This window comes from Lygodium microphyllum, chromosome 13 (assembly GCF_053477565.2).
Source record: "Lygodium microphyllum isolate KBCC chromosome 13, Lygodium_microphyllum_v1.1.10, whole genome shotgun sequence".
NCBI classification, from domain to species: Eukaryota; Viridiplantae; Streptophyta; class Polypodiopsida; order Schizaeales; family Lygodiaceae; genus Lygodium; species Lygodium microphyllum.
The window spans coordinates 7,013,489-7,036,038 of NC_141147.1; the positions used below are offsets into that span (position 1 = coordinate 7,013,489).

Below are 22,550 nucleotides of genomic sequence, written 5' to 3' on the forward strand. Positions count from 1 at the left end.
GCTCTGTTGGCCATGGCTCGTCTAGGCTTTGTTATGGACGACTTCAATGCATGTGTATCTATGGATCAGGTGACTTCATGGCATTCGGTAATGGATGGTCCTGAATGACAGGCTTGGGATGCTATGGCAGTTGTATCCTTGAAACAGGACATGTGGTCTTGGTTGCATCCTTCTCAGCCAGGACGTACTTATCTCTCTGTTGCCCATTTGCCTTTCTGTTTTAATCAATCCTTTCTGTTGCAAAATCAGTTTTTGGAATATATTCATCAATTGATTACTTCTTTTAGCTCTAGGGTCCTCATTGAAGGGATGCAAGCATGGGCTGTATTTAGGGATAATGCTCGATTGTTATCTTGACAGTATGGTATTCAACATGCTTCCTCTTTACGCACTGAATTGCAGCATGCGCAAGCATTATTGACCCACTAGTTGTCTCTGTTTCAGTTGGGGGACTCCAATGATGACTTGCTTACATGCATTGAATGGTTGAAAGGCAGAGTTCAATCTTTATAGGAAGAGGAATATGCTAAATACAAATTGCTACTAGAGCGGAAGCTTTACATGACAATAATTGTCAATCCCATAAATTCTTTGCTCGCTTGCATTAGAAATATGCTCGTGAAAATATTGTGCATTTGATGTGGACGAGCAAGGTGTTATGATGACTGAACCTGTTTCCATTATTCGGATGTGTGTTGACTTTTATAAATCACTGTTGGGCCCACAAGAGACTCTTTCAGATGCGGTTCGTTCTGCTCGCAAATATATTTGCAATCTGGTTGGTAATTAGGTTAAGCGAAAATGGGTTGATTTGATGGAGGCCGATATTTTGGAGCAAGAAGTGGAAGAGGTGCTGTCTCATTTGCCTCGAAGGAAAAGCCCTGGTTGGGATGGGCTTCGTAATGAATTGTTTTCGGCCCATGTGGAGCAACTTAAGGACCCATTGTCTCGTCTGTGCCAGCAAGTGTGGAATTTTGGTAAGATGCCTTTAGATTGGAAGATTGCTGTCATTCGGTTATTGCCCAGGGTTCCCTCTCCATCTTCCTTGAAACAATGGAGACCCATTTCTATAATGGCTTCTTTATATAAAATATTTTCTAAAATCATTGCCAACAAGTTGCTAAAAGTATTTCCGCAGTTGATTCATCCACGCCAATACAGTTTTATTAAGGGCCGGAATATAATGCACAATATTTTGAATGTTCAACTGGGGTTTGACTATGCTAAAGCTTTAGCCCAACAGGTGGTTATGCTTCAGCTTGATATTGAAAAGGCATTTGATCATGTTAGCTGGTCTTTTTTGCGGCAGCTAATGACCACCATGGGATTTGGGACTCATATGATTTCTCTTGTGGATACTATTAGTCAGTGTGCTTTAGCCCGCATCACTCTCAATGGAGGGATTACAGATGAGATTGCCTTGTCCCGGTCTCTTTGAAAAGACTGCCCACTCAGCCCTTGCTATTCGCCTTAGTCACTCACCTGATGCTTTCATTGTTGGGCAAGTTGGTTGATCAAGGGGAGATTGTTGGTCTGACTCTTCGTAGTGGGGCCGAACTTTTGGGGCAATGATTGGGAGATGATTTCTTCATGTTTCATAAGGCTGATTGCTCGAATGTCAATTGCGCAATGGTTGCATGGAATATTTTTGTTATCGCATCAGGCCTTCATATTTACACTCAGAAATCTACACTATTTTCTTGTACAGAGAATGATTTGCTTCCTTGGGCTGACATGGAATTGTGATTTCTAAGGGAAACATAACTAGACATTCGAGCTATCCTATTGGTGTGGATGTAGCTCCTCGTGCATTGCTGGATTGGATGTCATCCCGTATTCATGATCGGTTCATGTATTGGAAGTCTCAAGGCTAGCCTGTTCATGTGCAACTTAAGGTTGCTCAATGCATCATGATCAAGATGATTTCTTTTTTCCTGCCTCTTCTTCCTTGGACAAGGAAGTCTCTTCTGGAATTGGTTCAATCTATCCGATTCATGCTGTGGAAAAAGAAAGAGAATCACTTGGGCTAGGTGTGGATCTCCACCGAAATTTCCAACATTTTGCAATTCATTTGATATTGGTGCAAGAAATTTGGGCCTTTTCAGTTTTTTGGCCTCTAACACAAATCACGAGGTCGATTTCATCTGCTGGTTCCTATTGCCATGTGTCCCGAGGTGACATTTTTGCAAAAATTTGCATTGTAAGGTAAAAATTTCTTTAATTTCTTTGAAATTTCAGAAAGAAATTTAGGGCTTTTGCCTTGCACACATCCCAAGGCAGGAAATCAATGGTACAACAGCATTTAATTGCCGCTATAGTTAGACTGAATAGGAAATTTGGGGGAAATTTGAAATTTTTGGTGAGAATCAGCATCAAATTGTTAAAATTTGTAATTTTGTGGGCACACATGATGAGGTAGGTGTGCTACAGCAATATACAGTAGTGCTATTGCTGTTCTTGTGGTTGAGTGCTGGTTTGGGTGACATTGTGCACACTTTGGCATTTGTGTGACAATTTGGCACTTGTTTGACAATCTCGAAGGATTTCTGGTACTCTGAGGAGTACACAGAGTGTACTTCAGCATCAAAGTATTTGGCTGCAGATTTTTGCTCATTCCTAATAGTATGGCATGTCATGGAAACAATGATCAAAGCAGCATCCTTGGTGTCCTCACTCAGGAGGACAAGCTTGATGGCTCCAATTACCCATTGTGGAGTTTTATGGTCCCCAACCTTCTTGTTGTGAAGGACTTGTGGGACTATGTTACAAGCGACTTGTAGCGACCAGGAGGTCTTGCATCTCAGACACCTCAATGTCATGTTCAAGGATAGGTTGTTGGTGTTGCTATTGCTATTGTTACCTCTTCTCCTCCTCGTCCCTCTCCTATAAAGGATCAGAGGAAATGGGATTCAAAGGATGCTCAGGCACTTTCCTTGATAGCATTGTCAATACAAAGGGCCATTATTTTGTGTATTTGGACTTGCAAGACCTCAAAATCAGCATGGGACATGTCATATACTTGAGCGTGTGTTTGTTGCTCGTAATGAGACTAGGATATCTTCCCAAAGAGTTGGCAAATGTAAACATTGATGAGGGTGATAGCATGACGGATCACCTTACTCATATACAGGATTTGCGTGAGTAGTTGCTTAATGTTGATGAGATTATTTAGGATGTTGAATTGGTGAACATCACACTAAACTCTCTTTGACAGTCATACCTTGGTTTTCACACATCTTTGATGTTGTCATTGGGAGGGGGGGAAGCATCCCCTTACTTTTGTGGAGTTGGAAGGCCTTTTATTACAAGAAGAGTAGACTTGAAAGAATGTTGCCCTGCGGTCAAGTGATGTGGCTATGCTTTCCAAGTTTAAAGGCAAGTGTAAAGCTAGGCCAAATGCATGAAATCAGCAAAAGGGTGATGCTGGACAGCCATCAAACAAGGCTGTCCAAGACTAAGATAAGTCTAAAAAGAAGGGAAAATGCCATTATTGCAACACGCCTGGTTACTATGTTGATGAGCACTGAAAGAGATTGGCCAAGGAGAAGAAGAAAGACTTTGGTTTGGCTGTGCAAGAGGCATCAGCCAACAAATCAGCGATGGTGATGCTTCAGCTAACTTGGTAGAGGAGGATTATGCATTTCTTACATGCAATTATGATTCTTCTATGGCCGATTCAGCATTTAATGTTGTTGAAAGGCAGCAAACATGGTATTTTGATAGTGGTGCTTCATAGCAAATCACTTTCAAAAAGTGCTTGTTTACATCTTTGCATTCAGCCCTTATTGGAAAGCATGTCACATGTGCGAATAGCAGTAGTTATTATGTTTGTGGTATTGGGATGGTCACTATTATTGATGCAAATGTTTCAAACTTCATGCTTCTAGATGTATTGTTTGTACTTGGCATTACAAAGAACTTGTTGTCTATTTCTACCCTCAATAAGCATAGCTTTTAGGTTGTCGTTGAGGATAACAAATGTATTGTCAAAGATAGAGAGATGGACTATGCACTTAGGCTATCTGACACCCTGCACAAGGGTTTATTCTTGTTAGACACTTATGATCGACAGTCTCATGATGCTTTCACAGTCGCTTGTCTTACGTCCCCTATGTAGAATGCGGAGCTTTGGCATGCCCGTTATGGACACATGAGCTTTGGGAGTTTGATGACCGTTTAAGAGGTGTCATATGGTAGATGCATTTATTTAGTGGAGATTCCATCTCCTTATGCATGCGAGGGATGTATTTTGGGCAAGATGCATAGGTTTGCCTGCAAAAAGGATGGTTTAGTGTATGGTGTTCAAAAAATACAACTTATTCACTTTGATGTTTGTGGTCCCATGAGGACACATGCACTTGGGGTTATCTTTACTTTGTTATAGTCATTGATGACTACTCGAGGTATACATGGGTGTATGGGCTGAAGGCTAAATCTAATGTATTCATGCATTTTAAACATCTTGTGGCAAAGCTTGAGGCTGAAACTGGTTTAAAAGTGCAGACACTTCGCATAGATAGAGGAGGGAAGTACATGTCTTGTGCATTTGAGACATATTTGTTGGATCGTGGCATTATGCATAAAGGTACTATTGGAACGACTCCTCAAAAAAATGGGGTGACATCCCTAGGCTGAAGGCGTTAGCAATTTTTGGGTCTCATAGGCAACAACATTTATTGATGTTGGACAGGGCAGCGGCTGCATTTGACTGATTTTCAGTCATTTCTTGTGACAAAATTTTGAATTATCTTTCTCCTCAGCATTCTCTCTCATTCCCTAGCTATTTCACAGCCTTGGTTCAAAGATCTCAGCATTTTGACCCTTGGAGGTTGAGGAATTTCAATTTTCAATTAGGGTTTACCAGCTACCTTGGGAAGCATGCTAGACATTGAAGACTTCAAGACCTGAATTATTCAAGGCTGAAGGTGATTTTCAGCTGAAATCAAATGGAGGACCAGCGAGCCATCGAATTTGGGGCATTTCCACTCTTATTGAAGTGAGTGAAGGCCAATTGATTGCTCGAATCAGTAGGCAAATCAGATTGAAGACTTGTTGGTCACTTTGGACAGCAACGGGAAGTTTGGATTGTGAAGGGGCTTGGGAGAATCCCATTGTAAATCAACTTTTACTTCAATAAAGCTAAAGAATTACCGAAAGGGGTACTAGTTTTGGGGCCAACCGGGTGTCCATTGTCCAAAGATTAGTAGGTAAATTTGTGTTTTTCAGTTTTGCAATAAATGCTTAGTGCTGTGATTAAGTTGTAATCAGGCAATTGCCAACCATCCACTGAAGGCAGGCTGGTTGCAACATGATTTTGAGATTTCCAAATGGTCTAGAGAGCCTAGAGTTCGACCTGAGCAAAGAAATGAAAAGAGCTCCTCAAAGTAGAAGGCGAGCCAAACAAAGATTTGCTGAATAATTCGTAGGAAGGGAAGTGATCCACCAAGTGTGCTGACAATCTCTCACACATGTATGCACAAACACATTCTAGAAGGGATCAATTATTCTAAAACCCCTTAGTCTTACACATTGGTTTTCAATTGAAGGTACATGCGCAGTAAATGAACTAAAGATTTGCATTACTATAATTGTCAAGCTTGGCTTTTACCTAAGCTTAATTCTGCCAAATCTATTCTGGTTTTCTCCAAGAAAGCTGACAACATGATCACACATACTGTTCAAGCTAGCTGATAGATTTACAAGGCATGATAGTTTTAAAAATCGTTTCATTGCTTTGGAGGATGTAGCCTATGTGCTGTTGTTATTTGTAAGTGAGCTGTTGGGGATTGTGAGCAAGTTCCGTCCAATAATGGTGGATACTTGTCCAACCCTCTGAATTACACACAAAAGAAGCGGCCTTATGTCTGAAAAAGAAAAAGACAAACACAAATTTTAGGAATCTGACTTTGTGTTATTTGTCGAGTTCTTAAAAACTGTTGACCATTTCATTGTGGGTTCTGAAGTTGTAACTACTGATGCTTATTTTGGAATTTCTTTTTCAGTTTGTTTTTTTCCATCAACATTCCCTCTTTCGTTCAAGTGTGTTGGGGAAATGAATTGTGCAGCATCTAATCTAAAATCTAGATCTTACAATCGTTTGGATCTTAAACAGGTATTTTGGAGGTCGTGTTAGTGTTGCAGTTACATCAGCTGCATTCATCTTGGGAATTGTGTTACTGTTTCAGCGTGAAAAGCCTCGCTTTGCACAATTAAGTAGTGCTATTTTTGGACTTTTTTATTGCGGCTACCTTCCATGCTTTTGGGTGAAACTTCGGTGCAGCACCTCCATCCCTGCCCTAAGCTCAAGTTAGTCTCCAGAAAACCCCTTGTGGAATGAACAATTGTCACTGTCTTGTTTTACAGTTGTGTTATCATATTGGTCAGGTTTTTAGTGAGCATGTTAGTTTCTTTGCATTCCAGGATTCATATTGAGCTGTGTAGAAACATAGTCACTGAAACTATAGCCCTTTGAGATGCATGCCAAAACCCCGATTTATTCTTTTCCTCATATCTTTGAAGTAGGGCTGCATATTAAGGATGCAATGGATGAGATAAGTTGTAAATAGATAAAATACAGTAGCTTTCTTGAAAGGAATGGCAAGGTGGTAGGTTTCTTCAAAGGAACATCAAGCCACTAATGAGCTCCTTAAAGCTTGATAAACAGAAATTTCCTAAGCATATGAAGTCAGGCTTGGAAAATGCTTCTTTATGTGGCAATCATAAAAGAGGGCATATGGTGTTATTTTGGTGCATATTCAATTTCAGGTTTAACTGACTGAGGCAATTTAATATGCAACTGTCCAATGAGACTAGTGCTAGGAAAGACACTCCTTAATGCATGAGATTAAAGCGTCAGCACATTCAAAATAGTTGTTCAATGAGACCTGCATGTTGACAGAACTCTGATGCATTCTTGAAGCTTGACTTTTGCCAACTATGAGGTATTAAATGCATTCAAGAAAGCAATCCTAACTAAGAATTTTCAGAGAGATCTCCAGTGTGGGGGATTTCTTACATTAGGGTTCTCATCTCCTATATGCTCTCACCTTACAGTGGAGATGTATCAGTTAGGGTGTTGCCCTCTTTCCCTATTTGTAGGCTGCTGCTGATGCATTTATACATGCCTAAACAATTAATACTAAATAGGCTGTCTAACACTTAAACTACAGCAACTATTGAGCTTGAAAGGCCATTTTCGGCCCATGAGCCATCTGCTCCAGTTAGTTGGAGATCCCTGGGATAGCCTTAATCATAGAATGCTTTTACATTTTGGAATGTGCTTGAAGATCCCCTTCTAAATTGTTAAGTCAATGGATGCCAATGCCATCCACGTGGCCACTGGGCTTGTCAGATTGATATTAAGTTTGTCACAGCCAGGTGCCCTATCACTTTAATGCTTGTAATGGGATATGCTGGTCAATATGGTTCTAAATTTGCACACATCTTGAAAGGGGGCTACATTCAGCAGAGTATGGAAATGTACCTCGATAGCAGATCACATCAAATTGGGAAGTGTATGGCAGCATTGACTAAGGAATATGTATCGCAAGATTTACCCCCTTTATAAACATATGTGGCTCTCACTATGTAGAAGGATGCAGTAGGCATCAACAAATTGGGTTTGGGGCACAAACTGCAAAATGCTATTTACTTGCTATATGAAAAAAGTACAGGTTGCAGGGCCTACATGACCCAAGGTATCTCACTGAAGTGTCTTGGGGAAGTTTCAATACATAGGATAAGAGCAGACAACTGCTGAAGAGGAACTTTTCTGAGATTTAAAAATAGGCCTGCAGCCTTTCTATATAGCTAGCTGTAAGGCTTGCATTTTACATTTGCATATCCTGTGAAGTTAGCCTCTCCATACGACTGTAAGGTTTTCCTTGACCTTCACAAATACTGCAATATCATTTCTAAGAAAGAAAACTGAGTATTGTGCAGAAGATGGCATAACCAAATGATGACCATCTGCTAGAAAAAGCAGCTTATGCAAATGCCATTGTTAGGGACATTATTGTTGATAATACACTAGAGAGTTTGTAGCATTTGCATATACCAAAGTTCTTAGTGCAGTGATATTGTCATAAGAGAACTGAAAAAGAATTTGTATCCTTTCTATTATTTAGCATATTTAATTGTTTATCGAATTTGTTTCCTTTGCACTTACTAGATATAAAGAAAAGTGCATTAGAGCTGGCCATTGATGAGTGGTCATTGGTTATGGTGGACCCATGTAGTAGGTTAAAGAAAGATAGTACACACTTCCACCTATATGACCCGGTTGGGCAACTGTGACCAGATCTCAAGCATATTAGGGTCAAGCTCGTACGCAAAAAGGATTAATGCCTTGAAGTGTGGGCTAGATCTTCAACCCTCAATTTTGTTGAAATATTAAATCTTGAAAACAAATGAATATTATAATTGCTAGGTATACTATGTTGTTCAAGGCATTTACAAATATTACCTTGGAGTAGTAGCTAGCATCCTTGCTCTCTCGCATTAGGCAAAAGCTCATGTTTGGAAGCACAATGGGACCCTTTTTGGTAGAGAGGGTGGTGGTGGCTTACTATCTTCTACTTGCCACCATATGGTGTATACTTCTTGGGTCTTCTCTAGGTCATTCATTGGCGAGGGGAAGCATCTCATCAAGAATTTTATTTGGTTAGATGGAGATGGTGGCTTGGTGATGTCTAAGGTAGTGTGGGATGTTATATTTAAGGCTAGATCTAGGGGTGGTTTGTAGATCGTAGACCTAGGTAGTCAAAGTAGAGCATTATTGGTAAAGCTTATTCTGAGGGGCCTTCTTGCAGGTGAGGAGCCATGGAAGGAGTTATTGCTATGGAGTCTAAAGAATATTGCTCCTTGCTGATGCAAGATCATGGCAGGCTACTACCTAGCATTCGTTGGTTTTTTCAGTAGATCCAAGCTATAGGGTTTGGAGGGAATTTGAGGTCATATTTTGAGCTGCTATTATCCAGGCTTGGAGATCAATATCCACAAGACTTCACTTGATAGCCAGTATTATAGAAGAGAAGAGGCAGCCTCGTTTGTTCAACCAGCTATTCAGGACTGAGAGAGGCCATACCATCGGAGAGAGGAAACACTTAACTTGGGGGAGGTTCTTCATGTATAGGTTCATGTGTAGTTCTCATTCTCTTGATGTATAGCCTTTCTGGACAAGCTTAGTCATTGACATAGATGCTTTGCGGTAATGTTGGAGAGCATCAGAAGGTGGTACCCCTGGACTGGAGGAACAAAATGCAGGAGCAACACTCACTAGGGAAATACATCCAGCAAGGAAGGCGCCTAGCTGAAATGATGGGAAACTGAGACCAAATGCAGTGGTTTCATGTAGGCCGATGGCAGCAAACAACCTGGAGAAGGAAATGCAGGCATGGCAGCTTTGATGATAGTGACCAATCAGTTAGGAATGTCAATAAGATGAGTTGGATGACTTGCAATAGATGATGGCCTTGAGCTAGGTGTTGACCAAATGTATCACTGGTGAAGATGATGAGGGAGTGATGATGACGGTGATGGCAATGATGATGATAGCAAAGTTGATACGATGGCTGATCCTAAAGGTGGACAATATGGGATGAGGGATGAAAGTGGTAGTGACCCATGATTCCCTTTATAGAACTTTCTGAGATAGTTGTATTGCTCTTTCAGATCTTGTATTCAATTAATCATTTCTTTTGGGATTGTTTGAGAGCTAGAAAAAATGCGAGCAAAATATGAAAAATCATTTGCAATTTTCATGTGGCTTAGTAACAATAGTGTTTCATGCTTCATTCATCCCTCATGATTGTTCATGATAGCGGAAGATTGTGTTTGCAGTAGCTGTCATACTTGCCCTTGTTGTGGTAACATTTTGTCCTTCATTGACAAGCATCCCAACTCGATTGACATGGTGTACGCTATGTGAAACGAAGAAAATTGATGTGTTTTTCTTTTTATGGCAACTGTAGTTGACAATGATTGAGTTGGGAAGGGTGGTGGATGTTGTGGTGAAAATCCACCTTAGAGATGGTTCATAGTCTCCTCCTAGATGGGGACTTCACTCTTGAAAGATCTCTTGTAGGAGAAGCTTCTAAGTTTGCCCACTTGGCATAAGTGCTTGGACCACCAACTTGCCTAGAAGGGCATGACTTGTCACAAGTGGGTGCAAGGATGGAAGCATAACAATTTGCTGTAAATAGAATGCATTACACAAGAGAGAAGAGAGAGAGTACAAAGAAAAGAAGAACACTGCAAAGAGAACTCAGAAGAATGCTCAGGAAATGGAATCTGTATACTAATCCAAGAGATAGTACAACAGTGAGTTACTGGTTGAGTAGGCATTGGTATTGGCTCCCTATCTCCAATAGAACATGCCTATTTGGCCACATACATGGGAAAATAAATCAGGTGCCAATAAATAAGAAGGCCAGCTTGCCTTCCTCCCTAGCTGCCTTAATTCTTGGCACGTACTCCCTCATATGGGCTAGTTGGATCAATGTGAGGTCATTGCTTAAAAAACACAACAGTGCCTTCAATGTCCGGCTTTGGGCTAAGAAGTCTCTCCTAGCCTCCATGGTGGGGAAGCAGAGAATGCGAGTGTGTTCTTTCGAGCTCTCCCCTTCTTTAGCATGGGTTCATTTTCTCACCCATTCTCCATGCAAATATGTGTAAGTCTTCCTTGATGTTCATCAAGGTGTATAATTCCTTGGTGTGTTCTTCCACTTTCTCATGTATTTTCAGCCCTGCCATCCAAACATGAAGACCTCTTGCTTTCTGTTTCTGTTCTTCCTCTAGTATGCCAGTGATGATGGCTGTTGTAGATGTATGGGCTGGTTGTTTCCCTTTCTTGGCTACTTGAATCCATTGCTCCCCTTCTTCTACCTTCTTTTGGGTTTTTTTGAGTTCCTTTGTCTAAGAACTGGCTTCCTCTGTCCTTTCCTCCTAATTCTTTGGAGTAGTTGTGCTTTCTCTTTAATGTGAGTGATGTCCTTGGCTACCCTGAGCTGAATTTCTCTCTTCTCCAACCTGCAGTTGAGTTGCATTTGAGCCAATTACTTCTTAAGTGATTCAATTTCTTTGTCTTGAGTTTCGATTTTCTGTTTAAGTTTTTGGTCCGATCACTAAGCAATCTGTTTATTGTATTTAATCCATTGATTGATTCTTTTTTGGCTTTATTGGTGGTGTTTGTGATCAACAGCTCTATCTGGACTTGTTTCATGTTGTCAGGACCTGTTTATGGGTAGAAGTCTGATGGAAAACTTGGGTAATGATACAATGACATTGTGTGGCACTGTCCTTCCAAGTTCCATCTAGTCATGATTTGTGGGTAAAGTATGTTATACATCCTTGGCGAGAGAGTATATGGGTAGCATTTGGATTGGACCCTTAGCTTTGTCATGTGCTACTTGTGTCGCCAGTGGATATGCACCATCTTTCTGTGGTGTAGTCTTTGTGTCTGGTACCTGTGTACCTCTCGTTGGTGTGCAGCTTTGATCTTTGCTCTCTAGATTGCCACCCCTCTGTGCAGGTGCAGTGTGTGTAGTCATTGTCAAAAAACAAATTAGTGAACTGTGAATGTCTGCTCCCTTTCAGTGTGGTGCATGAGTGGAGTAATGCTGTGCAGGGCCTCTAGATCTCATGTAAGAATTGGCCCAAGCATCGCTGGTTTGGGGATTCCATGACTAGTCTCAAGCACGTGTCACCTTTGAATAGTGTGGGGTATCTTGCCTTGAGCTTGCATGCAATAAAGACATCCACAGAGTAGAGTAGACAGGAGACATGAGAAAGAAAGGGCAAGCTTCTGATTTTGCAACCACAGGAACGACTTGTTTAAGGTTTTTCTCCCACTTAAATATGGGCTTCCTCTTTTACAATTAGGCAAGGCCTATTTTTCAACGTGCCTGTGGCCCAGAACTTCATTCATGTGCACCCTTAGGGTCATCAATGTCATGTCTGAGCTTTCTTACGGAATTTTCCTGACTCACTCGTCATTGGTGCTTGTTAATGCTGAATTAATTAAATTACAAGATGCACGAAAGTGAGTTCGGTGCTTGAAATGTCTTAAAAGTTCAAGGAGTTCTGACCAATAACTCTACAATTCAGTATGCTGCATGATCTTTGCTATCTCCTGTGTTTTTAGACTTTGGCAGCTTCTATCTCGGGTTTCTAGTATTCATGCGTCCCTGCCTCTCAGAGTAATGAAAAATTTCAGTCCTTGTCGTGCATTGTGGTTTGCTTCCCCCTTCTTTAAATTTTGAATAGGCTCTAATAGTCTCTTGACTGCTCTTTGGTTTGCTTGCTGAGCCTGCATTGGATCAATAGTGCCATGCTCATTAGAGTTCAGTTCCTATGCTCTATGACTCCATTCTTAGAGAGGGAGTCGGTAGAGGTGAACTAGCATGAGATGCCATGCTCGTGTAGAAACCTAGTGAACTCGCAGGAGATAAACTCACCACTAGAATCACTCCTCGTACTTCCTACTTAATGACTAGTCTGATTTTATGAAAGGTAGGGTAATGTGTTAGATTTATGCTTTAGAAGATAGACCCACATGTATTTGGAATAATCATCCTTTCTAAAAAATAAGTACAATGCACCATTAAGGGTGGTAGTGGATGTCGGCCCACAAACATGAATCAATCTTGAAGGTGCCTTAGCTCTATATGTTGTCTGCTAAGGAAATGGAGTGCATTGTTCTTTCCCTAGCTAACAGGTTGGATAGACATCCTTGGAGAGTTTAAGATATGGAAGGCCCTCAACCATTTGATGACTTGAAAACTCATAGAGTGAGCCATACCCAAGGTGGAGTGATAATGCCAAAGGCACTCATTGTTCATAGGTATTTTATGTTAATGCTAAAGCCTGGCCTCATTGCAAGCAATCCCTAAAGCAGTTTGAGAGTCTATGACCTTGACTGTGGTTGCTAAAAAGAAAACTGTTTGCCTCAATCACCAAAGTTATTGAATAGGTAATAAGTTCACTCCAAGCTGAGGGACATAGTATATGTTGTCTAGAAAAGTGAGATCTCGACCCTCGTCAATATCAAACTTCATGACCTAGAACATGAATCTCGACCGAGGACTTGTTGCCACACCGGACATTCTTGACTACAGGAGCTTAAGAGATAAAAATATCCTTGATAGGGGTGAAATGATGGGTAGCTTCACTATCCACGATCCAAATGTGAGAGGAGGTGCTCAGTCGAGTAGAGTGGGTCTCTATGGTCACCTGATCAAGAGGTAACTCGCGAATGTGAACTAAGCTTTCAACCTCTGATGTCTCCACGGAGGCGAGGTGAGCTTCACGTTGAGCAGATCACTAAGACATATCCTCTAGAGTTGAGAACGAGACAAGCTATGATAGCTAATCGGTGGCAAGGTGGGTTGGGCCTCTCCATTGCCCTTGATTTTGGTTGCCACGGACTTGCTTTCTTCCTGGGGTTTACCCTCTGAAAGGTGGGGGACTCGATTTTTTTTTTGGATGCGTGTTTGTGGCCTTTGATTGATTTTCGTCAATGTGAAGAAATGCTCTAAATGCAAAAAGAACATAAAGCCAATCGCATGACAAAGCATATATTGATAAACACAGAACACAGTTAGGGTAACTCAGAGACAGTGACCACAATGAATAATAAAGTGAATGATAATGAATATTAAGTGCTCGTGAGACAAACACACTATGCAGTGGATACTAAACCTCAAACTTGTATCTTTGGGATCAAGGCAAAAGTTATGAGTTGTAGAGTGTGTCGTACTCTGAATAAATCCGGAATTCCAACAAGGCAATCTTCGAGTGTCAAACGCTAGCAAATGTAGTCAAGGAAAGCCGAATCTGATGTTGACGATAGTGCAAGAGAGCAAGAGACTAAAAACTCATGCACTTGAGAGAGAAAAAAATTGGGTGACAGCTACTAGGTGCAAACACAGCTTGTGGAGGAGAGAAGATCAGGGCGGTAGCCAGAAACCGTACATGCAGCTTATTGAGGAGAGAGAAGATTAGGTTGATAGCTCCAGATTGCTGGCAACAGTACCAAATGCTAATGTAAGCACCAAACGCAGCACTCAGAGAGTAGGCGACAGCTCTAGGGTGCCAGACGATAGTTGCAAACAAGTGGTGAAGGCTAGAATCAAGCGCCAGATGGTAGTAGATGGTTGGGGGAAGCTTTGACCGCGATGTCCTTTGCAAAGGGGGTGTGGGCAGTAGAGATATGGCTCTTGAAACCTGCAAAAACGAGACTTAACGAGAGTGGTGGATTGCTTGTCTATTTATAGAAAGTTTAGGGCACCCAAATTAGGGTTTTGCATGTAGAATAGAAGAACACTCTAGGATTGCATTTCTTTTTAAAATAAGAGGTTTTCTTCATTAATTAAGTGTGTTGTGGGGCTGTTTAAGTCAAGTTAATGCAAGTTACAAATGTCCATAATATACAATACTATCATGAGGACATGTATTTTTGAAACCTCAATACTATCATGAGGACATGTATTTTTAAAACCTCACTTAACATGTGGATTAATGTTTAATCACATGGTTAAGTAAATGTTGCACATGTGAGGTGTAACTGGGATTAGAGTAATCATTATATGACAATGAATCAATAGGAATGAAATTATTTTGAACTAATTTATTCAAATCAAAATGAAAAGTAATATCCTGGTGATATGTATCTTTCATAGCAATCAAAGAATCAAAAGATATGACAAAAATATTATGAATGGCAGGTCTTCTACTCAATGCATCAACCACTACATTTTCTTTTCCAGGTTGGTAAGGATGAAAACTTTGAATAAAGGAAGCCCATTTGATATGGCGGTCAGAAATTTGAGGTTGGCTAAGTAAATGTTTAATACTTTGCTGATCGGTCTTTATCATAATAGTTAGTAGTCATGATTGTCATGCCTTGTCATTTGAAACCAGGACAAATCTCCTCTCCCCTAGGTGGTGGCTGATCTGTTGTGGCTCTCCTCGTGTGGTAGAGGCTCGATCTCCATTTGGGTGCCCCATATAGAAGTGCTAGTCTGACCAAAGTGTTGAAGAGCTAGAGCTTTGTCTGAGGGTGCTGAAACTGTATGCATGCGTTGTGGCTCTCCATCGCCCCGAGAGCTGCATAGCCTCATGTCAATCTATCCTCTGCTGTTCCCGTCAAAGTGAATCTCGGTCCTAAAGATCTGATCCCCAAGTAAACATATCTTTGGACCACCTTCACTATCTTCTCTCCATTTGTGAAATGGGATATTGATCACTAAATCCACTAGGAGGAAGTGTTAAACACTATAACCTTGGTTTTCCCTTATTTGTCTATGAGGGTTAACTCCTCCACATAGTCGATGAATGTGCCAATGAAGGGCTTCAGCTGGCTAACATGAAACACCTTGTGAATTGTGGTGGTGGAGGGGAGTTCTAAGTGATAAGCCAAGTTACCAGCTCTCTTTATGATTTGATATGGGCCAGCTTGTTAGCATAAAGCTTCATGTGATCTTGTCCTTTTCGAAGATTCACCTTACATTGTTGAAGTAGGGCGTGCATGTGCTCTAACCATAGTAGCTAAGATATGTGTTTCTTTGAATTTGAAACTTACGAAACATTTCTTAAAGTACGAATCGTTTTTGAGAGTAAAAAACATGAGTGTTTTTTTTTTTGGGTGACTTGGAACCCAAAACATAGTTTTTTTGACAAAAACTATTGGGCAATGATAAACATGATGATGATGATATGTAATGACTCGTGAGGGCTCAAGATTTTAGACGAGAGACTGATTTTTTTGTGATTTTGTTTTGTTATTGAACTTTGACAATCTAGTATCTATTATTATATTGAGAGTTGAATATTATACAACTTTAGTCTCATTTATGAGTTATTTATGATATATTGTGATTCATTCTCGATTTTGACATTTTGTCAGTTTGTTTTGAAATGAGAATCATGATGTTGCAACTTGACTCAGTCCATAATGTAGATAGGCTATTACATATTAATTTCAATTTTCTTTGTATGATATGGATGAATCATAATGTTTGAGTTCTAAACCATAGTATAGCTTGTCTAAAGACTAGCTTTGATATAAGTGACAGGTTAATAATGGATCATTGATATGTAACGTATAATGTATTATTCTCAATTGACTCTATTATCACTTAAGCTCAATTGGCCATTCTTTGATTAAGAGAGAGTTCCATAGAGGTTTAGAACCTCTTTTCCTAATCAAAACTATTAAAAATCTCTATATAAAAAAACTCGGGTTTTTTATTTTACCCCCTCTTAAAAGAAACTTACGAAACATGTTTTTGACGTTTTGTTTCTAAACGTTTCTGACATTTTTGGCTGCTATGGCTCTAACTTATCTTTTCTTTGAGGATTTATCTTGTCATTCGACAGGATTGTAGGAGGAGAATCTTATACTCATATAGTGCCTCAAAAGGAGAAACCCCAATGCTAGAGTGCGTGGAGTTGTTGTATGCAAACTCAACCAAATGGAGCCATATATCCCAATTGTGCTGTACATCATGGCAAAAGTGTTTTAAATAGACCTTAAGCCATTTATTGACCCTCTTGGTTTGACCATTAGTTTGGGGGTGGTCTGTTGTGGATGGAGTAAGCTTGGTACCCATAGGTGTGAAAACCACATGCCAAGAGTTGCTCATAAACTTAGCATCCCTGTTGCGCACTATGCCTTGTGGTCATCCATGCAATTTAAACACATGCTCCATAAATTGAGTGGTCACCTGAGATGCGGTATATTGAGTCTTAGTGGGGATAAAGTGGGGAGCTTTAATAAGCATGTCTACTACCTCATATATGTTGTTCCATTCTTTCTTGGTTATGGGTAAGGCTGTAAAAAAATCCATAGTGATATATGTCCATTTCCCTCCAGGAGTAGGCAAAAGCTGCAATAGACCAGCTGGTCTAACCATGTTGTCCTTGTTTTGTTGGCATGGAACATAACTGGACATAAAATCCTTGACATCCCTCCATGGGCCCTTTTAGTGAAAGCTCTTGGCAATCCTATTATATGTTTTGAAGACACCCAAGTGGCGAGCATTGGGGCAACAATGCATCTCTTCTATGATTTTCTATGTGAAGGGACAATTGTGAGGGATGACAATTTTTCCGTGGGACCATATGAGTCCATTCTTAAGCTAATATTGTGAGTTTCCTTCCATTATCCCATGTTGTAATTTTTGAAATATGTGGCTGAATTCTTCATTTAGCAAGTAGGCTTCTTGGAGCTCCTCAATCCAATCACTATGCAACTCCGATATGGGTAACACTTTGCATGCCCACATTTATGACAGTGAATTAGCTACTCCATTGTCTTTGCTCCTTGTGTGAGAGATGTCAAAATCATAATTCCGTAGGGTTGCCACCTATCTCCTCTTCTTAGGAGTCAAAGTAGACTGAGTCAGGAAGTAGTGGAGGACTAGATGGTCAATCTTCACTCTAAATTGGCTACCATAGAGATAATGGTGTGGAGAAGTACCCTAACACAAACAAAAATAGCACTGTACAACAAAGCACAGACTGATAGAAGAACGGTGTTAGGGTTAGGGTAACTCGGAGACAATGAACACAGAGAATGAATGAAGTGACACGACTACTGAATATACAATGCTCATGCAACAAACACACTATGCAGTGAATGAATACTAAACCTTGAACTCTTGTATCTCAAGGATCAAGGTAGGGGTAATGAGCTGAAGAGTGTGTCGTACTTTGAACGGACCCTGAATCGCAACAAGACAGCCGCTGAGTGTCGAACAATAGTAAACACAGCTTGTGTGTGGTTGGACCTGATGTAGACGGCAGTCTAGAGAGAGAGTGCTGTAAACACAGGTTGAGGAGAGAGAATCTGCAAATGCAGGCTGAGGAGAGAGAAAATCTGCAAAATGCAGCAGGGAGGAGAGAGAAAATAGCAGTGACACTTGAAAGGAGAGAGAAAACTGGCAGGGCGGCAGTTGGGGCCTGCAAATGCAGCAATGTGTTGATGTGGCAGGCTGTACGATAGGTGGATGGGTAGATAGTAGTAGTCGCCAGCATGGAAACAATAGGAAAATGATGATGGAGGGCTGGAAACAGGCGCCAAATGAGTGAGGACTGCAATGGACAGCTTGGACTGCGATGTCCTTCGGGAACAGGGTGTGAGGAGTAAGCTGAAAACATTTTTTTTTTGCAATTAAAATGTGGCTAATTATATTACTGAAAAGGCTAATTACAATGGAGTGGTCATGCTCAACAGGCTAGCTGGAGTTGATGCAAAGTCACGAATATAGAGCTTCTGACGAGCTTGAGACACGCCCTGCCCCTGGTCTTACCGGTTGCGGAGAAAGTGGACGATGGAAGTCCAAAGCCCAACCAAAGTCGCATGTACTAAAAGAGACTCTCCGCCAAAAACCTCCTGATAGCATGGCTTCTAGATGTGCCATCTTGTAAGACTCCCTATGATCTCCCATACCTCAGAGCGGTCTGTAGTGGGCTCCAGTACTTGGTGGCTGGGTAAAGCCTCCAAGCCGACCACTGCACAAGACCTAGCCTGAATGATGAAAATCGTGTCCTGCATCCCGGCTGCATATAAAAGATGGTGGCCCTGGTTGATCGCCTGCTAGTAGAAAGCTCCCTACGAGATACATCCAAGGCTGGTGGATGCCAGACGATGAAGAATGCGGCAAGCTCCTCTGCACACGTTGTGCTGCCTCGCAAGACCAAAGGCAGTGCTTTGAAGTTTGCAAAAGCTGCTGTGGGCATTGTTTACGCCCTCCATCCTGTTGCAAAGTCAACTCCCAACCGCTAGACCATGTGCCAAAAGCCATAGGAAATACGATATCTTTCTTGCCCTTAAGTTGTCCTATAGGCGGCGCCAGAAAGTCCGACGGAAGGCATCCGTGATGTTGTGCTCCGCCCTGTATCTACTACGCAAAGGCGCCCAATCCATGTCCTCCTGCATCAATTCATGTCTGCCAATCCTGGTTGTGTACTCCAAGAACCTTAGTGGCTTCTTGGCGATCACAGTGGCCAGCCATAGCCACTCTCCAGGGTCCCACTCTAGCTCATCAAGTGGCATGCTCTCCCATATCCAGACGTGCCACTCGTGGAACTTCTCCTAGAACATGTAAGGGTCCAGACGCTAGGTCTTTCCCTGGAGACCAATTGTATAAATCCTCCTCCAAGGAAGGCCAACGATCTCCTTATCCTACTGCCCTCTGTCAAGGTCCAAACGCCCCCTATCTTTCATGGTGAAGAAAATCATGTAGGGGGCGCAGCCCACTCTACCTGATACCTGTAGGGGGATACTTGCCGATGAGAATCTAGGTTCCCATATCTTGCCAAGCTCCATCGTCTCTCGGATTGCGAGGTCAAGCCACTCATGAGGGATCCATGCATCAATCTCTCTTCTTCTCAACTCAGCTCCTCGCTGTAGTGCCTCTCGATCCACCATCCTGTATACCTCGCACAACGTCCTGATAGTACGAGCACGGCCAGCTTCCCATCCAGCCCACTGGATGTGGGGGTGCTCGCCAATCTGTATCCCATCCAAATCTTTGACCTGGGGGTTCTAGACCATTGGTTGGCAGTCTATCTTCTCTTGGCATCCCGAGGGGCTTTGAATCAGGGCCTTGCGAAGGCCTTGCCACATACGAAGTAGGCTGCAAAGGAAAGAGGATCTAGGCGGCATAATCCAGGCCGTCGTGAAGATCCATCTTAAAGATGGTCTCCAATTATCATGAAGTCTCGGTCTACACTCCTGGTGGAGACCCTCATGCAAAAGGACCTTCTAGGTCTACGCTCTTGGTGTAAGCCCGCGGACTACTAGCTTGCCCAAAAGGGCCAGGCTCTGGAACTCTGGGCCTATGATCCCAAGTTCTCCCTGAGATGGATGTCGGATGATGGTCGCCCAAGCCACCTTGGCTTGAGAATTCCTGGAACCATTTGAGCCGGCCCAGAGCAAATTCCGCACTAGGCGGCAAAGTTGAACTACACAAGACGAGGAGAAGCACCAACACGAGGCAATGTTCCAAGCCGTCGCCAGGGGGACCTGGTTGACCACTAGGGCTTGGCCTGCTAAGGAGAGGTGGGCAGTATTCCAGAAGGTCAGCTTCCGCCTGATAGAGTTGAGAACTAGAAGAAAGTGCTGGGCAGGAGTGATATCGAGTTCCACTTGGAACCCTAGGTATCGGACGGTCCATGAGCACACCCATCTGAATCCCAGGTGGATGTTGTCGTGTCGCTACATGAACACAATGTGAAAAACTCTAGAGTGCATCGTCATTCGGCTTACTTATTGATCTAGAGTGACAATGCCATATTAGTTGTTAATGTCAGTGTCCGTAGTGTGGATGGTTCAAAAATACTAGATTTTTGGACAAGTTTAGCCAAATTTTGATATTATAGATATTATCTATCGTAAATATCCAAAAGCTTGTAAATACTAGATTTTTGGACAAGAATAGGATGATATGTAAAAGGAAGCAAGTGGCTTTCAGTCATTTTTGGGGGATTTTATGCAAAAAGAAGCATTGGCGAAATCGCACGACGCGCGATCGTAGTTTTGAGGCGGTGAATAGCACTTCGAACTGGGAGGAGGAGAAGTAGTGATCTCGAAGAATTCTGGCTAGGTATCCTGGTATTTTACCCCCCCTTTTGGAGCTAACGGAAGCATCATATTGGCGGTCTAAGCAAAGAGGAAGCTATTGTTTTATATACGTTTTTGATCTACAAGAGTTTTATCTTCTCAAGATGCAGAAATAAATTGTCAGGTTCACCTTTGTGAGTATTCTTCTACATCTTCTATTTCTTTAAACCCCTTATCTTTTGTCTATTCCTCTCCTTGAATTTTCCTTCATCCTACTGTCTCTTACCCCCGTGGTAGAATTTTGACCCCAAACCCTTCGACAATGGTGAACCCGACGTGAAAGTTGGTAGCAGGTGTATAAAGATGGGGGATTTTGCAGGTACAAGTGGTGCTAATGCTTTACAATGGATGATTGCTTTGTTGCAGCAACAACAACATGAGCAGTTGTTGTTACAACAACAGATGCAAACTCGGCAGGAAGCAGAAAGAATTGATTCCTTAGCTATGAGTTTAAGGGTCAAAATGTTTCGGCCTTTATTCGGCTGTATGAAGAAAAGATGTTGTTTCATGGGGTACCGCAATATGTATGGAGTCGGTATTTCTCTTGTTTGGCCATGTATGCATTGCATGATCGGATTGATAAGTTACATCGAAGAGATGCTGATTGGGCAGCTTTTAAGAAAACTTTAAGAGAAGAGTTTTTCTTGGAAGATGTAGGATTGATAACTAAAAAGACATTTATAGATTGGATTGAAAAGCCCAATAAGGGGTTGACTGCTACAACTTTGCTCCGTGAATTTGAAAGTTGGTATGCACAGTTGGATGCTGATGAGTAGCAATCATTGGAGAGTCAGAAAATTGATTTGTTTCTGAAGGTTGCAGATCGTATCTTGCAGGAGAAGTTGATTGATCGTTTAGAATATCTCTCTTCTGAAACGGGACTGAAATCAGATTGGGCTAATGTAATAGAGGCAGTGCATATGTTGGTAAAGAGAGAGCGGATGAAATCAAGATGGGTTATAGGCACCACACCTGCCAGTGCTCAGAAGGGGGCTAAAATTGCAGCCAAGGCGTCCAACAAGTGTGCATTGCAAAGATACAAAATATGCACTAAACTTTGAAGTCTAAAGATCCAAGTTACAAGAGCTCCAATTTCCAAGTCAATACTCTAAAGTTCCAAAAGGCTAGCCACTAAGTGCTCTGGTTCATGGAAGATGGCTCCACTGAGCCTGAATGCTCTTCCTGCTGAACACCATCTTGTCCATCACCATCACCATCACCATCACCATCACCATCATCATTATCATTGTCATCTTTTTCCTAACGTATAAAAGAATCAGCCTTTGTAACTGATGTACAAGCTAGCAAGTGAAGATTGGAGCTCACATAAACTAGGCCATTCGTTTTCATTGTACCAAGACGATTTCTCTTCTTTGAGTGAATACGATTGAATGAACTCCATGGTTGCTCTAAACAAGAAGAGCTAATTGTTTGGCTAAGAATATGAATATGTCTTGTTCTCTAGTGCATTCTTTGTACCAAACATCCCTAATGTTTGCCTGTATACAAAGAGCTGATTTTTAATTTTGTGTTGCATTTCATGGCTAGGATAAAGCCTTGCAAGCAATGCATTCCAAGCCTTGACCACCTCCAGATCTCTCTCTTGCATCTTTCCTTGAAACTCAGGATTAAGCACATATGCTGTAGCATGCATAGGAGAGTCGTACTCATTCCATCTGCTGATGCATAACTCCTTGATTTGCTCATACCTATCTGCATTTGGTTCTAAACTCTCCAACTTCTCAATCATGCGATCCATACCTTCATAGATCTTTCCAATGCATGGATCCATGCTATCTGCAAGCCTCAACATGTGCATAATAGGATCAACCATTTGGTTGGTGCGATTCACCTCATCCCAAAAATCTCTATTAGAGACATATGCATTACATAACACAGCACTAGTAGTGGCAGCCCGAGTCCA

At 41.7% G+C, this 22,550-nt stretch overlaps 1 protein-coding gene across 2 annotated transcripts in view; it reads left to right on the top strand.

The window, feature by feature from the left end:
• Nucleotides 1-22,550, top strand: part of LOC148026311 (phosphatidate cytidylyltransferase 4, chloroplastic-like) — a 114,891-nt gene that overhangs the window by 34,515 nt on the left and 57,826 nt on the right. For both annotated transcript variants that reach the window (XM_087690735.1, XM_087690734.1), the window contains exon 3: nt 6,113-6,306. In XM_087690735.1, coding sequence (XP_087546861.1) covers nt 6,113-6,306 — 194 coding nt within the window. The remainder of the gene's footprint in view (nt 1-6,112; nt 6,307-22,550) is intronic.